This window comes from Heterodontus francisci, chromosome 16 (assembly GCF_036365525.1).
Source record: "Heterodontus francisci isolate sHetFra1 chromosome 16, sHetFra1.hap1, whole genome shotgun sequence".
Classification (NCBI taxonomy): Eukaryota; Metazoa; Chordata; class Chondrichthyes; order Heterodontiformes; family Heterodontidae; genus Heterodontus; species Heterodontus francisci.
Genome location: NC_090386.1, coordinates 31,411,574 through 31,436,770, shown reverse-complemented (window position 1 = coordinate 31,436,770; position 25,197 = coordinate 31,411,574). Strand labels below are relative to the sequence as shown.

Here is a 25,197-nt window from a genome sequence, read left to right as displayed (position 1 = left end):
CCCTCCAAGTCACACACACCATCCTGACTTGGAACTATATCGCTGTTCCTTCACTGTCGCTGAGTCAAAATCCTGGAATTCCCTTCCTAACAGCACTGTGGGTGTACCTACCCCACATGGACTGCAGTGGTTCAAGAAGGCAGTTCACCACCACCTTCTCAAGGGCATTTAGGGATGGGCAATAAATGCTGGCCTGGCCAGTGACACCCACATCCCATGAATGAATTTTTAAAAATTATCAAGGCACTATGCAATTGGAGTAACACTTCTTTACTCTTACACTCTAATCCCTTTGTAGTAAAGGCTAACGTACCATTTGCTTTCCTAATTTCCTGGTGTAACTGCATGTTAACTTTCTGCGATTCATGTACAAGAACATGTAAATCCCTCTGAACACCAGCGTTTCACAGTCCTACCATTTAAAAATTACTTTGCTTTTATATTTTCCTTCCGAAGTGGATAACTTCACACTTCACCAAATTATATTCCATCTCTCATGTTCTTGCTCACTCACTTAGCCTGCCTATATCCCTATGCAATCTCTTTGAATCCGTCTCACAACTTACTTTCCCTACCCATCTTTGTACCATCAGAAAGCTTGGATGCATTATAGTTGGTCTTCTCATCTAAGTCATTGATATAGATTGTAAATAGCTGAGGCCCCAGCACTGATCCTTGTAATACCTCGCTAGCTACAATTTACCCACTTGAAAATGACCTGTTAATTCCTACTTTTTTTTCTGTCCATTAACCAATCCTTAATCCATGCTAATGTATTACCCCATCCCATGAATCTTTGTGTATTAAACTGATTTTCTTTTGAAACACTGAAAAGTGGACTGTTGTGATAAATAGCTAGCAGTTGACATTTATGGGGTTCAGTTTTCTGCTACTGTTGCGTACTCTGATAACTTTGGAGACAGGGTACAGATTTAAATTACCAATAATGTATTTTCTAAATTTAAAAAAAACTCAAAAATGAAACTCTGGAACCCCAGCAGAGTATTGGGAAGCCAAATAATTTATCTGAACTGTTGGTTCTGGGCAAAAATCCAAATCTACTGACCAGGTATCCTGTTCAGAATTTTTTAAAAAGACACAGCGCACCTTCAAACCAGGCCCAGTACATTAATTCCGAGAGCTATCCACAGTGACATATCTGGACCCAAATGCAGTCAAACCTTTGAGTACCGCTTCTCCTCCACTCTAAAATAGCAACTTGGTAAGGTGTTTCACTAAAGTGACAGGAGGCAGCCCTATTCCGTAGGCAGAAAGGCACAAAAAAATTTGCCAAAATCGAATCAAGTTCTCAAATGTAGTCTCCGTTACTGGCCGACTGCCAAAATGTAACACATATGTTGGAAGGGCACATATCAACCCGCCCAATTGACTGAGGTTGTAATACAAGGGAGTAGCAGAATATGACAGTGGAGCTCATCTCATACACAGCAAAATGCTTGGGGGGCTTTGGCTTTGATAAGAGACAAACTGACGGGCCTATTCATCTCCAAGCTCCTCTATATGGGCTAAATTCATAATGCAATGTTTTAATTCAAATGTTGTTTCAGGTTAACAATTTGCTTGATCTACTTGGTGACAGTAACACCGCTCCATCAGTGCCTCAAGAAAGCAAAGTACCTCAAGCAGGTGGAGAACTGCTAGATCTTCTGGATGGATTAAATCTGCCAGGTGTGCAAAGAATTTCAGGAGACATGTATGTGATTGATAACATAGGCGCTGTAAAAATGCATGTCTTCCGTTTCTTTTTCTTACTCTTATGTTGAGGCCAAGAACATAGCAGCTTGCATTTATATAGCAGTTTAATATTTTTTTGAAAAGAAATCCCAAGATGTCGAATTCAGTTATACAACTTGCCATGGTGAGCTTTGAACTCATCACTTCTGGTTTCATAGTCTAATATTTCAACCACTAAGCTACAGTAGGAGACAAATAATTTCTTGATGCAGCCTTACTTGTGGGCCGAAGAGGTATGTAAAGAAGAGGCTGCTTCCGATTGACCACAATTAAATCGGCGGTAAATTATCTGCAAAAAGATAACCCATTGCTGAACTCTAAAATTAGGTTATAAATTGCACTCCTTTTCTCTGTACTGAGGGGTTCAAAATCTCCAGAGATGATTTCATTGGATGCAAGTATTGGCCCAGCTCCCGAGCCAAATCTTGACCTTCAGTCGCACTCTCCAGATTTCCACATTCAGTTGAGAAGGCAAGAAGAAACTGAGAGTTATCTTTTGTTTCTTGATTCATGTGCTGTTATCTTCTCTCTGCCCCCCTTTTCCGGAAACCAGGATTCCTTGCTGGGATATGGCTGCACAGATATGCAACAGCCTCTGATACCTCACCCAAGTGGCTGCTATTCACATTACATTATTCGTTGTTACTGCAAACTGGTACAAGTTCTGGACTGATGTCAGGAAGTGTTTCTTCAGAGAGTGATTAATACCTGGAATAGTTTTCCAACTAGGTTACTAAAGCTGAACACTACAATAACTCGAGATGTAGGAAGTTTTTTTGGGGAGAACTGTAGGTTTCTATGGAAGAATAAGCTAAATAAACTACATGGACTCTCCTACTCATTATGATGGCTGAGCCTTACATAGAAACATAGAAAATAGGAGCAGGTGTAGGCCATTTGGCCCCTTGAGCCTGCTGCGCCAATCATTATGATCATGGCTGATCATCCAACACAGTAACCTGTTCCCGTTTTCGCCAAATATCCTTTGATCCCTTTAAACCCAAGAGCTATATCTAACTCCTTTTTGAAAACCTACAATGTTTTGGCTTCAACTGCTTTCTGTGGTAACGAATTCCACAGGTTCACCACTCTCTGGATGAAGAAATTTCTCCTCATCTCAGTCCTGAATGGTTTACCCAATATCCTTAGACTATGACTGCTGGTTCTGGACTCCCCCACCATCGGGAACATCCTTCCTGCATCTACCCTGTCAAATCCTGTTAAGAGTTTTATAGGTTTCTGTGAGATCCCCCCTCACTCTTTTGAACTCCAGCGAATATAATCCTAACCGACTCAGTCTCTCCTCATACGTCAGTCCCGCCATCCCAGGAATCAGTCTGGTAAACCTTCGCTGCACTCCCTCTATAGCAAGAACATCCTTCCTCAGATAAGGAGACCAAAACTGCACACAATATTCCAGGTGTGGCCTCACCAAGGCCCTGTATAATTGCAGCAAGACATCCCTGCTTCTGTACTCAAATCCTCTTGCTATGAAGGCCAACATATTATTTGCCTTTTTTACCGCCTGTTGCACCTGCATGCTTACCTTCAGCGACTGGTGTACGAGAACACCCAGGTCTCGTTGCATATTCCCCTCTCTCAGTTTATAGCCATTCAGGTAATCTGCCTTCCTGTTTTTGCTACCAAAGTGAATAACCTCACATTTATCCACGTTATACTGCATCTGCCATGCTTTTGCCTACTCACTCAACTTGTCCAAATCACCCTGAAGCCTCTCTGCATCCTCCTCACTTCTCACCCTGCCACCCAGTTTTGTGTCATCTGCAAATTTGGAGATATTACATTTAGTTCCCTCATCTAAATCATTAATATATATTGTGAATAGCTGGGGTCCTAGCACCAATCCCTGCGGTACCCCACTAGTCACTGCCTGCCATTCGGAAAAAGACCCATTTATCCCTACTCTTTGTTTCCTGTCTGCCAACCAATTTTCTATCCATCGCAATACACTACCCCCAATCCCATGCGCTTTAATTTTACACGCTAACCTCTTATGTGGGACTTTGTCGAAAGCCTTCTGAAAGTCCAAATAAACCACATCCACTGGCTCCCCCTCATCAACTCTACCAGTTACATCCTTAAAGAATTCTAGTAGAGTTGTCAAGCATGATTTCCCTTTCGTAAATCCATGCTGACTCTTTCCGATTCTACCACTATTCTCCAAGTGCTCTGCTATAAAATCTTTGATAATGGACTCTAGAATTTTCCCCACTACTGACGTCAGGCTGACTGGTCTATAATTCTCTGCTTCCTCTCTACCTCCGTTTTTAAACCGTGGGGTTACATTAGTTACGCTCCAATCTGTAGGAACTGTTTCAGAGTCTATAGAATCTTGGAAGATGACCACCAATGCATCCACTATTTCTAGGGCCACTTCCTTAAGTACTCTGGGATGCATACCATCAGGCCCTGGGGATTTATCGGCCTTCACTCCCATCAATTTTCCCAACGCCATTTCTCTACTAATACTGATTTCCTTCAGTTCTTCTCTCTCACTAAGCCCTGTGTTCCCCAACATTTCTGGTATGATATTTGTGTCGTTCTTTGTGAAGACAGAACCAAAGTATGCATTTAGTTGGTCAGCTATTTCTTTGTTCCCCATAATAAACTCCCCTGTTTCTGACTGTAAGGGATCTACATTTGTCTTCACTAATCTTCTTCTCTTCACATACCTATAGAAACTTTTACAGTCAGTTTTTATGTTCCCTGCAAGCTTGCTCTCGTAATCTATTTTCCCCTTCTTAATCAATCCCTTGGTCTTCCTTTGCTGAATTCTAAACTGCTCCCAATCCTCAGGTCTGTTGCTTTTTCTGGCAAATTTATATGCCTCTTCCTTGGATCTAATGCTATCTCTTATTTCCCTTGTAAGCATGGTTTGGCTACCTTTCCCATTTTACTTTTGCGCCAGACAGGAATAAATGATTGCTGCAGTTCATCCATGCGCTCTTTGAATGTTTGCCATTGCCTTTCCACTGTCGTCCCTTTAAGTAACGTTTCCCAATCTATCATAGCCAACTCGACAGAGCCTTGATAGTGATTGTCAGCAGGCTCTTTGACCAGAAGGGAAATCATAGCCTTGTCATCATTTCCTCATCCAGTTTCCAGCCAGTATCACTGGATAACCAGTTTCTTTCATTCCTAACCCAGGTATACTACAGTCCCACAATGCAGTCAGTTAATGGCACAGACCAAGGATAAATCTTGGCTCTTCCTAGCCTTGTTGGCTCAACTACACATTGATTAATTCCTTGAGACATTAAGAAGCCTGATGAATGCAGTATTAACAGAGGCATTATTTGAATGATACTCGAAAAGTGTATTTTATTGACTGTCTACAGTGATAATTCCCTATCTCTTAACCACTACTTCCCACCCCCACCACTCCTGCTGATATTCAATTTTTAAAAAAAACTTTGCAATGGACTGAAAGAATTGTAAATGGTTTTGTTGAATTACAGAGGGAAATAATGAACAAAAAAAGTCTTTTTTTCTAATTCCTTTTTAAAATATATTTCAGATTTGCAGTCATCAAGTCTATCAGGTGGGCAGCCACAATTGGGACTTGATGGTATTGCTCCCCCCAGTCCACAGAGCACTTCCAATTTAAAGCAAGGTAAGATACAACATTTTATGTAAACTATACACTGTCACAACATGGTACACAACAGCATGCACAGACATGGAGTAGTTTGCAATCTGTTTGCAGCTGGATGTGGCATAAGCACTTAGTGTGGAAGTTCCATTCACTCTGAAACACCAGTGTGCATACGATGGCACTGGAGTTATTGATACGACAAACTGAAGGTCATTCAGGAAAGAGCGAAATGGTCAAGTGGATGGGGACGTGAGCTCAGAAACTGTCCTGAACATTGGGGCCTGTGTTTGTGAATGCAGCCCAGACTGATGAGATTAAATTCTCAGTTGCCCTGCCAGCTACAAGGACCCTATCCAACCTATTTCCCATTGTCTCTAATCAGAATTCACCTCTAGTATCGTGGTACTGTGGATCCTAGATGGTGGAGAGCATTGTTCAGTGCACTCCCACTGAGAAAGATGACATCTCCGTTTTTATTCCTTGTCGGTTAATCAGCTATTTCTTGTTGGCTGCCTTTCATTTGTCAAAAACACTCATCTAATTTATTTGTGACTCTACTGACAGTTGGAAGGATCAGGTAAGATCAGGGTGGAGCAATTCTTTTTTTGACTGAGGAGCTGTAGGTTATAATCCTTAATGGGTCTGATGAATTTGTGAAGTGGCCTCATCAGTTCATGGCCAAAGGTTGAACAACTCGGGATTATCTAATTGCCAAGTAGTGTCAGATTTCTCATAATCAGCAGCAAGTAGATTTTGGAGAATGTAGCACAGGATTGAACATAAATCAGTGGTGGAAGGTGAACACTCTACTAACACAATCATTAATTATCCTGGCAATTCTTGGGCTATGATCATAAACAAAATATTTTAAAAGTGTGTTGTAATCAGGGCCTATGTAAAAGTCAAGAGATCAGGGAATTATGAGGAGCAATTGTATTGTTTTTGGGCCTTATTTCAAATTGTGAATGCCAGTGATCTCTACTTTAGTGTGTACTCATGTTTCTGAGCAATATTAAAATATTGATATTAGAGCTACACTGTACAGCCGTACTTTGCAATCGTAACTTATGTTTGATCTCCATATGTAGCTGACCCAGTTGGTTGATCTTGTATAGACACCTCATATGCCACTCCAGGCTGACCCTGGCAGAGCATTCACTACCAAACTATTACCATGAGATCAGGAATAATGACAATATAAAAGTGCTTCTTAACAGAGTGGGCCTTACTGCCAATAAGGAAGAACAGAGAGCCCTGAAGCATAATGGTTAGAAGCAGTTTTGGCAGCAATGTCCTCGTATGGGTAAGCCTCTAGAGGGTAACATATGACCTCGCGTGGAATTTGAGCTCTCCAGCTGGACCATTTGATAAAGCTAACTGAAACCATAAGATATTGGGTTCAATTTCCACTCTGTGCTGAGTTCATTGCTCTCAGTGGGACAGTAATCGGGCCACTGCACTTGACCCCAGCACCCTTGGACTGAAGTGGGAGGAAAGTCAAATGAGGACAGCAATTGACTTGGCTTTGATACCCTACCCATATGATTGAACATGCAAATGATGGCAGCTTAGTTGAGCGTGCCTCCCTGAGAATGTAACTATACCCCAGCAGATGTTAACTCCTTCAGGAGAGAAGGAAATGAAAAAAAATAGAAAGGAAATTGGGTTGCAGGCATCACTGAGCATTTTCTGGTGGCCAGTCATGGATTTGGATTAACAGAGGAGATGTCTTCCTGAACAGATTAGCTGAGAAGTTGTGATGGGTGTAAGAGAAGCAGAATAAAGTCTTAACTGCTTTTTAATAGTATAGATTGATCAATCTATATTGATGGCCTGATAATACATGTTCTGCTCATACTCAATATAAAATTGCTCGGTGATGCTCATTTTCCAAACATTTTTTTTAAAGCTGTCTTTCATTGCTATATAGCGATTTCTTAAAACTATAAACAGTTCAGGTCTGTTTAATGAACCATGCTGTGCTACACATGCCTGCGTATGCCCAGGCACAGACTGTGCGAATGTCTCATAGCAGAGCCTGGCTGCCAAGCGTCTTGGAACCCCTTTGTCATTGGATCAAGGCCCTGCTCTGCCGAGGCCGCGTGGTGGCTGGCGTGCAGCAACCACCCCACATTTAAAAAAAGATACGCACAGGCATCTTTCACTCGCCAAAATGAAGTTTGGGAACTGGAACGTCCGGACCCTCATGGACAACCCCAACCCTTCAAGCACCACCTGCCTCCTGTGGCAGAGTCTGCAGATCACACATTGGACTTATCAGCCATCTCTGAGCCCATCGAACTGGAGTGGAAGCATGTCATTCTTGATCCCGAGGGACTGCCTAAGAAGAAGAAGTTTAATGTTGTCATGCTAGGCCCCCAACTGCCAAGAATGAGGCACATTAATTTTGTCATGAACATTGATTTTTAAACTGTTACTGGAGTTAAGAAAGGACTTGTTAAACACAGGCGTGGCTGGAAACGATATTTGCATATTAACAAATGGTGTTTGGAAGGACAAACCAGTCATTCCCTGACATTCAGCCCACAACGGACTTTTGATCGCCAGACGTTGAAGGTGGGGGAGCTCGCATTCCAGGTTGACGGAATACACAAACGGATGTGGTCAAACCAGCTAGTCACATGACTAACCTGCTGGCAACCTGAGTTTTTTGAATTTGTGCGAACAGTTTGGAAAAAATAAAAGCAAAATGCTTCTGTACTGAGAAGATCTCTCCTAGCTGGCTCACCACAGCCTTTTCTGTCTGCCTGCTCCCATCTCTTTCTCTCAAGCCTCAGAATCCAATGAAGACACATGAACCCTGAGAGAGAAAAGACTCCTACAGCAAACAAGGTTTAACAATAATGAGCCCCAACGGAAAGCAGGATCTGCCTATAATCAAGGACTCTACAGTGAGCTTGAAGAACCATAACAAAAACTTTTCCACTTTATTTTTTCCTTCTCTTTTCTGTCTCTATTTGCATGCGTGTATCGCATATGCATGCTAGCGTGGGCACGTCTTGTATCCGTAGGCGCCAACCGAATTAGAGTTTAAGTTTAATACATTTCAACTTTTCTTCTTTAATCCTAAGAAAGCCTGTTTGTGCTGGTTTCTTTGCCTTATAATTGGAAAGCGGTGAACAAGGATTCACCAAGGGGGAGCTAAAAAAACACAGTGTGTTTCAAATTAAACCCTGTTACAGTAAGACCAGTTGAAGGCTGAGAGGGACCCCTAGACACACTTCTCACCTGGTCGTAGCAATGTACATTGAGTGACCGTTTGGCTCAGTGGTGGCACTCTTGACTGAGTCAGGAAGTGTGGGTTCATACTCCAGTCCAAAACTTGAGCATATCTTCTACTCTGGCATTGAGTGCTGTATTGCTGGGCGTGACATTTGTCAAATGAAATGTTAAACCAAAGCCCCAGCTGACTTCTGTGGATGTCAAAGATCCACAGCGCTATTCAAAGAAGGGTGGGAGTTGTGATGTCTTGACCCACATTCCCCCTTGGCCAATACCACCAAAACACAAATCAACTGGTCATTATCTCCTGAATCTTTGTGGGATCATGTTGTATGTAAAATGGCTGTCACATTGCATAAATAGCTGCTGTGATTTCACTTAAAAAGTAATTTATTGTACGCAAAGCACTTTGGGAAGCCTTGGAGACCTGATGGAGGCATTATATTCATGAAAATTTACTGTTTGTCAAATAATGTGTCTAAAATCTATTAAGGAATGCTGTTTGTTCCAGTTATACCTTCAATCATTGCATACGATCAAAACGGTCTGAAAATAGAATTTTCTTTCGAACGGTCCAAAGCAAACCCGAACATGCTGTTCATCACCCTGCGAGCATCAAATTCCACTGAGATGGACATGAGCAACTTTGTTTTGCAAGCTGCTGTACCAAAGGTGAGCAGTTTATTTGTTTTAATAGTCAACAAAAATGCAAATGGCAGATTGAGTTTTGGGGGTGGGATGATGCAGGGAGAGAATTTTTTTTAAACTCGGGTGAGACTCATCGGGGCTGGTAACTGGAATTTGACATATCTACCAGTGTTGTTATTAAACCATTCTTTGTCATTAAGATTAAGACCATCTGTTCAGTTACCTTCCCTGTTTACACAAAGCCCAGCTCTAGCTTCGAAGTTGTGTTTTTTCTAGTTTCTCTCTTATCTCCCCTCATGCTTTCTCTTGTTTGAGAATCACCTCTTACTTCCTTGAGCCTAATTCTACTTAACTGCTGACTACCCAACTTCCCAACCTGGCCCCCATATTGGTTGGCTCTCCTCGGGTGTTGTACTTGCCTCCCCTCAAAAAACCCACCCTCATCTCCACTGTCCTTGCAAACTACTGCCCAATCTCCAAATTCCCTTTCCTCATCAAAGTCCTTGAACATGGTTTCACTTCCTCAATCTCTGGCCATTTTTCCTACAACTCCATGTTTGAACTTTTCCAGTCACATTTCTGCCCTCCACCACAGCACTGAAAGGATTGAATCAAAGCACAAATGACATTCTGTGACGGGGACAGTGATGCACTGTAATTCTTTAACCTCCCTGCAACCACAGCATCCTCCTCCAATACCTCTCCTCTTTTCTTGCTCAGTGTGACTTCCTTTGCTTATTACAATCTTACCTATCCATTCATAGCCAAAGCATCTCCAGCAATAGCTTCTCTTCCTGCCCCACACAGTTGCCTCTGGAATCCCCCAAGAATCTATGCATGGCTCCTCTGTCTTCCTCATCCACATGCTAACCCTTAATGACATCATCAGAAATCACAGGTCAGCTACCCCATCTATTCTGACGACAACCAGTTCTGCCTGTCCATTGCCTCTAGCCTTCTCCACTGCATCTTGATATCAGGCGATTTATTCGACATCCAGTCTTGGATGTGTCATAGTTTTCTCCAGTTAACCGTAATGATGAAAACCATTAGCTTTAGCCCCCACTATGAGTTCTGTACTATGACCACCGATTCCATGCTTCTCCCAGGCTACTTGCTCAGGTTGAACCAGACTGTTTGCAATCTCATCCTATTCACCACCAGGCTAAGCTGCTAATCCCACATCCTCTCCATCATAAAGGCCACCTATATACATCTCCATGACATTGCTCAGGCAAAGGCAGAGGTGAACAGACATGATTGTTCTGATATAAAAACAGAAAATGCTGGAAATACTCAGCATGTCGGGCAGCGTCTGAGGAGAGAAAAACAGTTAATTTTTCAGGTCTGTGATCTTTCATCAGAAGTGGGAAAACTTAGAAATGTAATAGCTTTTGAACAAGTGAAAGGGGGAGGGGGGAAGAAGAACAAAAGGGAAGGTCAGTGATAGGGTGGAGGGCAGGAGAGATTAAATGGCAAAAGGTATCATGATACAAAGCCAAAGGGAATGGTAATGGGGCAAGAAACAAAAGATCTGTCTGGATGGGGTATGAATGGCAGAATAGCAGCCATCTGACACAAAGTAAAGGGATTTAAAAAAGAAATAAGGGGAAACAAACGAGCCAGCAAAAAAAAAAAAGAAAACAAAATGGGGCAGAGGTTATGATCTAAAAGTATTGAACTCAATATTGAGTCCGGAAGGGTGTTAAGTGCCCAGTTGAAAGGTGAGGTGCTGTTTCTCGAGTTTGCATTGAGCCTCATTGGAACACTGCAGCAGGCCAATGACAGTAAGGTCTGAGTGAGAACAAGGACTGAAACCTGGGTGACCGCTTTGCAGAGCACCTGCATTCAGTCTTCAGGTGTGACCCCGAGCTTCCTGTTAGTCATTTCAATTCTCTACCTTGCTCCCACGCACTGACCTTTCTGTCCTTTGATTCTGGCCTCTTATGCATCTCCCCCTCTCATTGCTCGGCTATTGGTGGCCTTGCCTTCCACTGCCTCGAATTTATCTTCTGGAATTCTCTCCCTAAGCCTCTCTTTCTTCCTCTCCTTTAAGACCTATATGCCCCACCCCATCTAAGATCTCTGCTTTGGGTCGGCATCTGATTATACTTCTGAAAAACCCCGTGCAATGTTTTTCTACATTAAAGGTACTATATAAATGCAAGCAGCTGTGAAATATGCCAGCTGTTTGCTCATGGTGATGAAGTGTACGTGGAGCTTAGAGTTGGAAATATCCCAGGGACAATTCCTGTACTAAGCTGGTTTAGCCAAAGTGGTGGTAGGCAGTTGGCCTTAGTGCCCCTTGGGTTAGGGAGAAGAAAACTAGCCAAAGTACCTGAAGCTGATTGCTTACCAGAAACAGTTGCTGGAAGCCTACATGTTTGGTCATCGGGTGAGGACAGCATTGGACTTTGCTGTATGAACCAACAGTAAAATAGCTTACCAACTCGGTCATGTGGGGTACTTGGGTGGGGGGAGGTGGGACCGTGCCTTACTAAGAAAATTGGTGAGAAAGGAGGAGGAAAAAGATTTTGAGTTGGTCACTTTATTAAAAAAAAATTAAACTCTTCGAAATAATTCCACCTAATCTGTTCTTTGCAGTCTTTCCAGTTGCAGTTGATGTCTCCTAGTGGCAGCATCATTCCTGCTGGGAATTCTGGAGCTGTCACGCAGTTGATGAGAGTTCTCAATTCGCAGAAGGTAAGTTTCATCCCACTGCCCTCCCGCCCCCCTCTCCCTCCTTCCACCCCTCCAGCCTACTTGTGTATCCCATTTAAATGTCAGTTTCTCATGCTGGCTCGTTCACCCTTTTATCTTGTATAGAATCCCATTCAGTTAAGTATATAAATTGATTAAGATATTTTATAGTAATTGCTTCTTTTGACATGTTGATTCCTGTTGGGTAATAGAGTGTATCTTAATATGCTGCTTTGAGGGGCTTTTACTGAAAAGGCACTAACAAAATAAGGGAACACTTTGTATACCGCGTGCATGTCTATGCTGATTTCTTTTTTCCCTTCTAATTTTCTACCCCCACCCTAAGGGCTTTCTTGCTGGGGTACAGTGCCACAGCTTCCAGTCCACCCTCTGGTGCCACTGCAAGTTGTGAGCCCACACAGTGAGTGTTGGCAGCAGTTCAATGTTCTTGGTACTATTCTCAGCCATTTTCCTCACTTTTCCAGTGAGCCACTAGACTGTGATTGAGAGTTGGAGTCCTGATTGTGTTCTAGTCAGCCCCCACCAGCCAAAGGGTGGCTGAGGTCAATGGTAGCTGCTTAGCCACCTTAAAGCTGGTATCAGCTAGCTCAGCAGACGCCAGGTGTTGATCCTGGCACTATCCTGGTCAGCATGGCTCAGGATTTCACTGGGCACTGCACCATCAGATGGGTGTGCTGAATTTTACAATCAATATCTATCCAGGAAAGGATTCATCAACCAGTTTATAGGTTTGGTACTGTATAGGTTACTGAAATTATTTGATAAACAAACAGTATGGCTAAAAATATACACATTCTGTAAAGTAATACATCCTGTTAATTTATTTGAAAAACCTTTACAGAGTGGGATGTACTTCTGTTTTTCCCCGATTCAAGGGTTTAATTCATTCTTCTTTAAAAGTAGTCCGGTGCTGAGTTTTTGATCCAGCAAGAAAGGGTTAGACAGGGCCATTATTGCAATGGTAGCTGTGACAGAAAACAGTTGGAGTGTTTTCTCGGGTGTGTCAAAGTATCTGTAGCCTTAGTGCGTCATTGGTTCCCTCTAGTGTTAGGCCTGTGTAAAGTACAGGGACTGATGATGCATTGCGACTGGCAGTGGAAGAAAATCAAATCTTGTGCTTCAGATCGTGTGAATGTAACCAGCGGATGAGCTCATCTCATGAGCTCACTGATTGTAGTCATTGTGTCAACTGTTTTGACTTTTTTAATTCTAACAGGTCGCCCATGGTACTACTCAGCGGATGAGAGAATATGTTTTATAATGGGAGCTAGCGCAAAGATTGTGTGGCAGGAAAGTCTTACAGGAAGTCAATGTGATGCTTTCAGGAAGTGTGTGTGCATTATACACTTGTCTAGTATAATTTTAGTTTTTCTCAATGAATGTAACTGCCTATACTGTTAAACTATTATGCTAGTGATTTCAGATTTGATGCTGAGCTGCTCTTGCACTCAAAACCACTTTGATATTATCAAATTAAGCTTCCCCAAGTACACTATAAAATTAAGTCTTGCAGACTAGAATGTCTCAGTTTCAACTCTGTCTTTGTTGACTTCAAGGTACCACAACTGACCTCTGGGCTCAGGAGGGAATAAATAAATAAGATTCCCTCATTAACTGAGGACAGTGAGGTCAGTGACTGAGTAGCCTCCTAGGCTTGCATATAAACAGTGGCCACTTGGTTGTGGTAGTCATGGAACCAACCTCTAGTGAGGAGTAGAAATGCTCAGACAAGAAAGGAAGCCAAGTTTTCTGGCAAGCTGCTCAGGGCAAGAGATTCACTGGATATTCAGAGTGCTTGGGTTACATAGTTCACCAATGAGCACATGTAAAGAAGTATTGATTGGATCTAAACAGAGCAGCACACTTCTTTGGGTTGACTATTTAATCTGTAATCTGGACCCATTGTAAAGTACTTTTACACTTTAAGAAGTGGGCGGCACAGTGGCGCAGTGGTTAGCACCGCAGCCTCACAGCTCCAGTGACCCGGGTTCAATTCTGGGTACTGCCTGTGTGGAGTTTGCAAGTTCTCCCTGTGTTTGCGTGGGTTTCCTCCGGGTGCTCCGGTTTCCTCCCACATGCCAAAGACTTGCAGGTTGATAGGTAAATTGGCCATTAGAAATTGCCCCTAGTATAGGTAGGTGGTAGGGAAATATAGGGACAGGTGGGGATGTGGTAGGAATATGGGATTAGTGTAGGATTAGTATAAATGGGTGGTTGATGGTCAGCACAGACTCGGTGGGCCGAAGGGCCTGTTTCAGTGCTGTATCACTAAACTAAACTAAAAGTGCTAGAAAATGTGTGCATGGAGATGTTGAGTAAAGATCAGGCCCAGCTGAAATTGCAGCATGGTTAAATACCTTACTGAAAAAATATCCACTTCAGCAAGTTATTGGTGGCTGTGGAACCATATTCATATGTTGTGCCTTTTGTGGAAAAAGGGAGAAAAACTGGGACCAAAAGTAACTGCGTAGGTCAACTCATACTTTGCACTGAGATGACCTCTCCTTTATTGTGTATTCATATTGTTACGGTGTGACGTGGATGGTTCTCACTGTTCAACACCCTACCTGACCGCAGCAGTGTATTTGCATTAGAGTTTAGCCCCTTGGTGTTTTATTTTTCAAATAGAGAGCGACAGGTTCTCTTGTAGGTTTTAAAAATAAAATCAGTTGTTTATTGATCAATACGCCTTATCCCGAAATTGCCGCATCCACTCTCACACTCGCTTGTGTGCACACAAAAAAAGAAACAGATCGAGAAGGGAAGGAGGAAAGTGGCTTTTAGTGGAGTGGGGGGGAGGAGAGGTTTATGATAAACCTGTTTAATTCTCTTGAGAATCAAGTTCTAGATGGATGTAGGCCTGAGATAATTGATTTCTCTTTTGATTGAAGGTTCTGTTGAAGATGATGGGTTATTTCTAGCTCTACTGTAGATGTCAGATTTTCTTTTAAGCAGGGCACTGTCCTTCCTGACTTGACTGGAACGTGAGCTGTTACAATTAACAACCTTCTGGGTCAGTCTCTCCTCTCTCTCTCTGGCTGTCTTTTTTTTAAGGTAAAACAGTCACCTCTCGCCTTCTGGTAGGCGACGTTCTCTTCTCTTCCCCATGGTGCTCGTACAATGTCCCAGGACATGGTTACTTCACACTTCCTTTGTTTCAGAAGAAGACATTCAGTTGTGGAATGTTTTTAGGATGAGTGTCAGATGGGTTCCATTGAAACCTTTTAACTTTGAAGATTTGTCCTTTGTCAGACAGTTTGAGTATTTTTTTTTGGGCCTCCTTATCTCGAGAGACAATGGATACGCGCCTGGAGGTGGTCAGTGGTTTGTGAAGCAGCGCCTGGAGTGGCTATAAAGGCCAATTCTGGAGTGACAGGCTCTTCCACAGGTGCTACAGAGAAATTTGTTTGTTGGGGCTGTTGCACAGTTGGCTCTCCCCTTTCGCCTCTGTCTTTTTTCCTGCCAACTACTAAGTCTCTTCGACTCGCCACAATTTAGCCCTGTCTTTATGGCTGCCCGCCAGCTCTGGCGAATGCTGGCAACTGACTCCCACGACTTGTGATCAATGTCACACGATTTCATGCCGCGTTTGCAGACGTCTTTATAACGGAGACATGGACGGCCGGTGGGTCTGATACCAGTGGCGAGCTCGCTGTACAATGTGTCTTTGGGGATCCTGCCATCTTCCATGCGGCTCACATGGCCAAGCCATCTCAAGCGCCGCTGACTCAGTAGTGTGTATAAGCTGGGGGTGTTGGCCGCTTCAAGGACTTCTGTGTTGGAGATATAGTCCTGCCACCTGATGCCAAGTATTCTCCGAAGGCAGCGAAGATGGAATGAATTGAGACGTCGCTCTTGGCTGGCATACGTTGTCCAGGCCTCGCTGCCATAGAGCAAGGTACTGAGGACACAGGCCTGATACACTCGGACTTTTGTGTTCCGTGTCAGTGCGCCATTTTCCCACACTCTCTTGGCCAGTCTGGACATAGCAGTGGAAGCCTTTCCCATGCGCTTCTTGATTTCTGCATCTAGAGACAGGTTACTGGTGATAGTTGAGCCTAGGTAGGTGAACTCTTGAACCACTTCCAGAGCGTGGTCGCCAATATTGATGGATGGAGCATTTCTGACATCCTGCCCCATGATGTTCGTTTTCTTGAGGCTGATGGTTAGGCCAAATTCATTGCAGGCAGACGCAAACCTGTCGATGAGACTCTGCGGGCATTCTTCAGTGTGAGATGTTAAAGCAGCATCGTCAGCAAAGAGGAGTTCTCTGATGAGGACTTTCCGTACTTTGGACTTCGCTCTTAGACGGGCAAGGTTGAACAACCTGCCCCCTGATCTTGTGTGGAGGAAAATTCCTTCTTCAGAGGATTTGAACGCATGTGAAAGCAGCAGGGAGAAGAAAATCCCAAAAAGTGTGGGTGCGAGAACACAGCCCTGTTTCACACCACTCAGGATAGGAAAGGGCTCTGATGAGGAGCCACCATGTTGAATTGTGCCTTTCATATTGTCATGGAATGAGGTGATGATACTTAGTAGCTTTGGTGGACATCCGATCTTTTCTAGTAGTCTGAAGAGACCACGTCTGCTGACGAGGTCAAAGGCTTTGGTGAGATCAATGAAAGTAATGTAGAGGGGCATCTGTTGTTCACGGCATTTCTCCTGTATCTGACGAAGGGAGAACAGCATGTCAATAGTCGATCTCTCTGCACGAAAGCCACACTGTGCCTCAGGGTAGACGCGCTCGGCCAGCTTCTGGAGCCTGTTCAGAGCGACTCGAGCAAAGACTTTCCCCACTATGCTGAGCAGGGAGATTTGAGTATACAAAAGGCCAAATCCCCTTATTTCTTCAGCCATTTTGGATCATTGTTCACTTATTAAAATAAAGGTTCTTTTTTTTTAAAGATAAAGTTTATTTTTCCATAACTCTTCAGAGTTAGTTTATGATAGTTGTATCCTCGCACTTCCAGTGTGCGTGACACCTCCCCCAAAAGGAAAAAAATGAAATTCTTTGGATTTAGTTTTTGTGTTTTTTTGGGTTTAGAAAGAGGGAAAAAAGAAACAGTAAGAAAGTATAGAGTCACACCACTGTACACATTTTCATTTTATTTACTCCATTTTACAACTGCTACAGCTGGCTTTGTTTCTCTCGGCCCTTTTGGGGTTCAAGTTTATTTTTTTAATCATCCTTCCTTTGGATGAGGTACTATCAAAAATTGCATTTCTTTTGGTTACATGTTGTCATATGGGGTTGTAATTTCTCTGATGCCAGTTTGTACTACTTTAGGAATGTTAATCTCCAGGACCATGTGATTGTTCATGAGGCTTGTGGTATGCAAGGTTTCCTGTCTGTTCAAGCTTTAACCCCTTAACTACTGCTTCCACAATACATAGCGTTAACCATTCAGATTCTGGCACATCGAGAGTTCTGATTTCTAGGGTGATAGTGGGTGATGCATTGTTTTTAGCCCCTTGTTCTTGCTGAGTTCTGACTTAGTTGTTGGGTGTTACTAGTTTTGGATTTGGAACCTGATCGTGTGATTCTTCAGTGGGTAGATCCATGCTGACCTCACTTTTAGTTTTCTTGTGATTGTCACAAGTATGGTTTACTTTAGGATATGTTACCTTCCTTTTGCTTCAGAGGTGGGCATTTCCCAAATCTGCCCCACGTCCTCTGGAACACTACTGCTTCCACTGCATTCCCTATAGCACTTTGACTAGGTGAGGTATCTCTCGCATTCTTGGCTTTCCTGTTTGGGAACTTTCCTCATCCCTATTTAAATCTTTAAAAGGAGGTTTCGGCTAGCCATATTTTAGTTTAGTTTAGAGATACAGCACTGAAACAGGCCCTTCGGCCCACCGAGTCTGTGCCGACCATCAACCACCCATTTATACTAATCCTACACTAATCCCATATTCCTACCACATCCCCACCTGTCCCTATATTTCCCTACCACCTACCTATACTAGGGGCAATTTATAATGGCCAATTTACCTACCAACCTGCAAGTCTTTTGGCTTGTGGGAGGAAACCGGAGCACCCGGAGGAAACCCACGCAGACACAGGGAGAACTTGCAAACTCCACACAGGCAGTACCCAGAATTGAACCCGTGTCGCTGGAGCTGTGAGGCTGCAGTGTTAACCACTGTGCCACTGGTTGCTTTTCTCTCAGCTTTTTCGGCTTTTATCTTAGCTTCTTTAAATGTTTTTGGCTGTATCTGGACCCTTTAGGGACATCTCCGGCCCACTGCAGTTGTACTATACAGAGTTTTGTTTGCTCCCCTCTGTTCCTCCAGTCTCTGTTAACTGTTCTGAAAGTTCTGGGTACAATACTATGCTTCCTGCCAAATCACTGCCCAGCAATAGGTCTACCCCCTGCACGGATAAGCTCAGAATGATTATGACTGTCACTATGCCGGTGACCAACTTACTCTGTAGGTAAATTTTAACTAACAGAATTTTCAAGCAGTTTCCAGTAAGCCCTTTTACTAATACCGTGGTATTTGTTCTGCTTTCCAGTGGCATTTTTGTCAGTTTAGCTGCTAGCTGGGTTTGAAAACAACCGGTATCCCGAGGATGTTTATCTCCTTTTCTGGAGCCTGGGTCACAAAAGAAGTCATTTTTCCTTTTGGGCAAAAAGTTCCAATATGTGCTCTGCTCTTGCTTTATATTAGAATGTAGGCTTATCGCTTTCAAAGCCGCAGACACAGGCTTGACTGCAGCACCTCCTGCTAGTTTTTTTGGCATACCAACAATTGGCCTGGACAAGCCCAGATTTGCCACACTGGAAACATGTCTGCTGATTTATCCCCTGAGTTCCTTCTTTGAAAAGTTGGAGACTGGTCAGGTTTTCTGTCCCTGCTCTCCTATTCTCTCGAGCCTATTTCTGTTTCCTCTGCACGCTATCTCTCCCTAGCTTGTACGAGTTACTAGACCCAAATTTATTCGGAATTGTGGATCTGTGTATTAATTCATAGTCGTTGGCCATTTTAGCTGCTTCCCTTACCCTTGTGACTCTTAGTTCTTCAGTATAGATTCTTATACTACTTGGGATGCTGTTTTTAAACTCTTCCAGCAACATCACTTCTCTCAAATTTTCATGAGGTTTCTATCTTGAGACGTCCTATCCATTGATCAAAAGTCATAATGTTTAATTCTTTGGAATTCAGTGTAAGTCTGAGTGGGTCTTTTCCAGGTGTGTCGGAATCTCTGTCTATATGTTTCCGGTACCAGCTCATATACGTTTGGATTTGCAGTTTTAGTTTGTTCATAGTCAGAGGAATTTTCTTCTGATAACACGGAAAAAGCTTCATAAGCCCTACCCACAAACTCACCTTGTAAGAGGAAAGCCCAAAATTCTTTTGACCATTTTAGCCTAGGAGCTATTTTCTCAAATGAGATAAAATATGTGTTTACCTCCTCGTCAATAAATTTTGGCAGTAGTCCTGAGTGTCGTAGCACATCGAAGCTTTGCTCTGAATTGGCGATAAGGTTTGAGTGGCTAGCAACATTTTTAATTTTGGGTTTGCAGTCTCTGTAGCTCAGACCTTGCTGCTTCCTCTCTTTGCATCTCTTTCCTCTTTTTTTCCTTTTGAAGATGAAACTCCGTCCTTTTTCATCTGTAACTGGATTCTAGGTAGAAAGATTTTTTTCAGTTTCTGGTTCCAAGCTGTCCACTTCTAGTTCAGGGGTAAGTTTAAATGGTTGGCCAGACTGTTCACCAGTTCAGGTTTATTTTGCTCTTTGCCAGAAAGTGAATCCCACCCCTGTAGCTAAGCTTTTTAAGTCTTCACTGCTTAATTTGTTGAACTTATCATGGGCCATCTCTCTCTCCTTTACAAACTCCTGAGCATTAAATGTGGCCATCTCTTTTGTTTCTAGCACCGTAAAGAAAAAAACAAAAGAATGCAAGAAAAGGTGTCTGTTCATTTTTCCACAATTTTAGAGGTCACTTTTCCTCCCATTTTCCAAATATCTTGTGCATTTGGTGGTTTAGATCCTGGCTTCGAGCCCCCAATTTCTAATGGCCACCTGGTGTGACGTGTTCAACTCCCCACCTGACTGCAGCAAGTGTTTTGTTCATCAGGTTTAACCACTTGGTGTTTTATTTTACAAATAAACAGAGAATTAAGGGATTCTTGTAGTTTTTAAAAACAGAAAATTAACTGTTTATTGATCAGTACGTCTTATCCCGAAAATTTTACAACTGCATCCACTCTCAATTTCGCTCTCACGCACGGACACAAGAAGGGAAGGAGAAAGGTAGTTTTTAATTGGGGGGGAGAGGTTACAATAAACCTGTTAAATACTCATAAATGCAGGCCTGAGGTGATTGTAGATTTCTCTCTTGATTGAAGGTTCTGTTGAAGATGGTGGGTTACTACTAGCTTTCACTGCTGTATACTGTAGATGTCAGATTTTTTCAGCAGGGCACTGTTCTTCCTGGTTGATGGCAAAAAAAGCTGTTACAAGTAGCTTGTCTCCCTCTCTGTCTGTCTCTCCCCTCTCTCTGTCTGTGTGTGTCTCTTGCACCCCCCCCCCCCCCCCCCGGTCTCTGTCTGTCTGTCTCTTCCCCCCCCCCACCCTCTCTGTCTGTCTGTCTCTCTCCCCCCCACTCTCTGTCTGTCCCTCCCCCCGCCCCTTCCCCCCCCCCCCCCCCCCCCGTCTTTGGCTGTGGGAGGAAACCAGAGCACCTGGCGGAAACCCACGCAGTCACAGAATTTGAATATGCAAAAGGCTAATCGCCTTATTTGTTTGGCCATTTTGGACCATTGTTCACTTTTTAAAATAAAGGCTCATTTTCTAAAGACAAAGTCTGTTTTTTTTCATGACTCTTTAAAGTTGGTCCATGATTGTTGTATCATTGCACTTTGGTGTGCATGACAATGAGTATTCATTTGAGGTACAAGTGAATGTCCTGGGGCTGTTGGCTGGTGTCTCTCTTTGCCACCCTATGGAGAATCTCTGACAACAAAGACCAGATTGGTAATTTGGAGTGTCAGAAATGCTGGCCAATAATGCGAATGCGTGCTCTAACACCTGCTGCATAAAGTGGCTAAAACTTTGGGTCTTTGAGTTACCTTTCAATTGAATTTGTCAGAGTGGAGGGAACTTTGGCTTTGTTTTCACTTGGGCCATTAGTTGCAGTGGTATAGTGTTATATCTAGATGTGTCAAATTGATCTCGAAGCCTGCCGTTTCTGCTGTTGAGTCTCCTGTTGGTATAATCACAGGACAGTATTAATGTCAATCACTAGCCCATGTCCTAGAGAAGTGTCCAGTAAAAGGAAGTTTCCCAGCACAAAAGATGAGGTAGTTTGGATTCAACAGTGCATTAAAATCTGACCTAAAGTGTTTTCTCCCCTTCTTAAAGCACCCACTAAGGATGAGGCTGAAGTTGATGTATAATCACAGAGAAGCGCCGATTGAGGTCATGGCAGATGTCAACGAATTCCCACCCCAAGCTTGGGAGTGATTTAAGCGTTCCGATGGAATCCATGGACTAGACTTTACTCTGTGGTCGCTAGCCAGAAGCTGCTGCAATGTACAATCATCCCTGTGGACGAAGCTTGCATCAGACTGCCCCAGTATTGGAGAGGAAAGTGAGCATTTCCTAATTAATGTATAAGGACATTACTTCTGTGATGGATCCATTGCATATGAGGTGGAATCTCATGTCTTGAATAATCTATTACTATGGATCTGGTTGTAATAAAATGTTAACTAGCTTTGATGAACAAAAATAATACCTACGTGAGTAGGTAGAAAAAAAAATCATGAGGTGTTTCGAACCCAGCCCATTTGGTTTAGGTCAGAATTCTATTTATTTGAAGTATTCAAACAAAGCAAAAGGATTATTCACGATTTAATGCTGTGACTCCTCCTGCAATTTAGTATATTCATTTATTTAATTTAGTTTAAGATCCTGTTGCACTTGTGGGTTGCTGCATTGCTGGTTTGTTCAGGTAGAACAGAAGCCCTGGAAGGGGTGGGTCCCCTTTCCACGTTCCAAGCTGACAACTTTTCCTCCCCCTGCTCCCCCTCTCAGACTTTCCAGTGACACTGATTTGGAAAACTTTCAGCAGTGTTGTCACGATACCCCAATGTGATGTACCCACTCCACTGCAAAGACATGCCGTCATTAAATGAGGAGTGACGTGTAGTGGGGATAATGGCAGTTTCGTTTACAGTCCCGATTCTTCTGCATTCTTCCTGAAGGAATCCCTGATGACAGTGCGCCTTTTAAACCATACACTAAACTGTTAGAAAAATGCACCATTTCATTTACTGAAGATCTACAGTTCTAATTATAAACTGTTTTGCACTGATCTTAAAAATAAACAGTTAGGCACTGGCTGTTCACCAAAATGTAACCATTTAAAAACAAAAAAGTCCTTTTGAGGCTTTAATTACCAGGCAATGAGCCATTTCACGGGTTCAGTGATGGGTATTCAGGGACTCGTTAAGTTCCAGTTGTTGTTTAAGCATCTTTTTGGAAGTGTGTTTTTTTTAATTGCCCATTTTATTGATTGTATTGTATCTTGGTACGGTTCTCACATTTTTGTAGTCTGTCTTTGCTCACTGTTCCTAGATGTGCAAATCTGTAATGTTTTGCACACCAAAAAAGCCATTCCATCAGCATAGCGCAATGCCACCATTTTATTTAAACCTGAGGACAGGTTTGTCTGACTGAAGGCGATTGCAATACTGTTTTCCAAAACCAGAATTGGTTATTTTCCATGCAAATTGTTAACCACATCAAAAAATAATTGTCATTTACTCGTCATTTAACCTCAACTGTAGACTCAAGACTGGTGGCCTGTATTTGCAGTATTTATTATGCTGCCTTCACCTTGAACAAGGTGTATAGTGTGTAGTTAGTAGTCTAGCTGCTGTTTATGTAGCTCTTAAAACAAAGTTTTGTTGATGTTTAAAGCAAAATCTTCCCATTACTGCCTTCACGGATCATTGGCATATTGTGTAGGGTGGGGAGGACGTAATTGAAATATTTTGTCATTGCGTTTGCTTCATCTGATGATACCCAGTCACTCATCATTTTTCCGTAATGTGTAACATATAACTTGCCCTACCATTCTCATCAGATCTCATGTGGCTGCAGGTGTGGAAGGTGCAATGCGAGTGGCAATGTTTCTGTTCCAAATTTGCAGATGGAAAGTGCTGTGGCCACAGTCGTCGTCCCAGGGTTGGTGTACCACTTGTAAGCATTTATATACCCAATGCCATGTTCGGTAGTGTGAAAATGCTCACCAGTATTTAGATTTATTTGGGAGGTGGGGATGGGGAGGGGGTGTGCACCACGGGGTTCTCGGTGCTGTCACATCACCGCAGTGGAAAGTATGGGTTTCAAACCCAACAGCGATGGTCATAAATGCCATGCTGGTGGTCACATCTCTATCTACACTGAAGCTCTGGCAAGTTGTTTTCCAGGTTGCAAGCAACAAAAAAATGCTTCCGCTATGCTGATAAGAGTTGGTGAGCAGTGCTCAAGAGTTCTGCATATCCCCAGAGGTGCACGAATGATGTGGATCATGTTGCCTGAATGTTGATATTACTGGAAGTGACCCGAGCTATTTCCAGGCACAGTATGCGCCCAAACAGCTACACAATCAGCACAAGGCAGAGGGTCCTCTCACTAGGACATTGAGTTTGCTGGAATGCTCTTTCTTCAGCACCACGTTTTGCTGTGGAAAAAATGTCATGTTTACAGTTTAATTTTCTCTACATTTTGGAAGTGTTCAAATGAGCTGTTTTTTTTTTGTTTACTTTGTTCTATGAATGTTGTACAAAAGAGTGGTGCAGACCTAAGTGTAGATCATAAACTTTGTATGCAATAATAAAAGATGAATTAACCGTGGATGATTTCTTGTACACCTGGAGAACAGTGATGAAAGGTTATTAGGAAGTGTTCACGAGTCATTTCATTCAGTCTGGCTAGAGTTTCTGTATGTAGAGATTAGGCAAACTTTGATACAAGAATAAATGGCACAAGACTGAAACAGAAGAGCAAAGTGCTCAACTCAGCACTCAAAACCTAGCACGTGGTGAAGGATGATGTCAAGGAGGAGGTTTTCTGACCACATGATTTTAGCTGGTGTGTGCATGTGTCCATGCACATTGTATAATCCTGGCTGGCGTCTCTGCATGTAATAGAATTGTGCCCTGTGTGTGATGTCATCCTGCCCAGTTTTGAATGTGGATCTTATCTACTATTGAAGCATTGCACTAATGAGGTGTGGAGCTATGATATCTGTTGAGTGCATCATGGACAAATAGACATTATAAAGCCCATCTATCAGGTTTTTTTTTAGAAGTTCATTACATTTTATGGCATTGAATAAAATTATTTTGAAAAGAAGTCTCATTTCTTTCTTTTTTAACAAGTATTTTCTCCCAATATTCACCTCTATTTCCCTGAAGTTGCTGTTTCATGAGTAATAGTTTCATGGCTCTGGGACTGCAACAAATGGTGGGTTTGCAAGAGCCTAAAGAGTGAATCTATAGGATATTCAATCAGGGAGGGCCTCATTCCTGCACCCAGTTCTATTCTTGACCAATATGTTTGTTATATAAAGCTCTGGTTATACCCCATTTAGAGTATTGCGGTTAGCTCTGGACACTGAACCCTGGAAGGATGTATTGACATTGGAGTGAGTGCAGTGCAGATTTTGCCAGGGCTAAAAGGCTTAACTTTTGAGGACAGTTTGCATAGATTAGGCTTGTATTTCCTAGAGTGTAGAAAATTAACAGGTGATTAATTGAAGTGTTTAAGACCATTAAATGAGTTGATCGAGTAGATGGAAAGAAATTATTTCCTCTGTGTGGGGAGGCAAGAGTAAGGTGAAAATCACCTTAAAATTAGTACTGAGTAGTTCAGGGATAATGTCAGGAAGCACATCTTCACACAAAGTATAGTGGAAATCTGGAAAATTCTTCCCAAAAAGCTGTTGAGGCGGGGAGTCAATTAAAAATGTCAAGACTGAGGTTGATAGATTTTTGTTAGGCAAGGGTACTAAGGGGCAGAGAACTAAGGCAGGTATTTAGAGTTAAGACACAAATCTGCAATGATCTAATTGAATGGCAGAGTTGGCTTGAGGGAGTGAATGGCCGAATCCTGTTCCTCTAGCTTCCACATACAAATATGTTCCGAAAGGGAAACCCTGGCCAATTTTTGGGTCCATTTTGCTTTGCAATTT

General features: G+C 42.7%; 1 protein-coding gene across 5 annotated transcripts in view; it reads left to right on the top strand.

Moving 5' to 3' along the window:
• Nucleotides 1-24,359, top strand: part of LOC137378047 (AP-1 complex subunit gamma-1-like) — a 215,158-nt gene extending 190,799 nt beyond the window's left edge. For all 5 annotated transcript variants that reach the window (XM_068048102.1, XM_068048104.1, XM_068048105.1 and 2 more), the window contains exons 19-23: nucleotides 1,569-1,689; nucleotides 5,294-5,389; nucleotides 9,126-9,286; nucleotides 11,867-11,965; nucleotides 21,357-24,359. In XM_068048102.1, the coding sequence (XP_067904203.1) occupies nucleotides 1,569-1,689; nucleotides 5,294-5,389; nucleotides 9,126-9,286; nucleotides 11,867-11,965; nucleotides 21,357-21,458 (579 nt within the window). In that variant the 3' untranslated portion in view covers nucleotides 21,459-24,359. The remainder of the gene's footprint in view (nucleotides 1-1,568; nucleotides 1,690-5,293; nucleotides 5,390-9,125; nucleotides 9,287-11,866; nucleotides 11,966-21,356) is intronic.
• The last annotated feature ends 838 nt before the right edge of the window (nucleotides 24,360-25,197 follow it).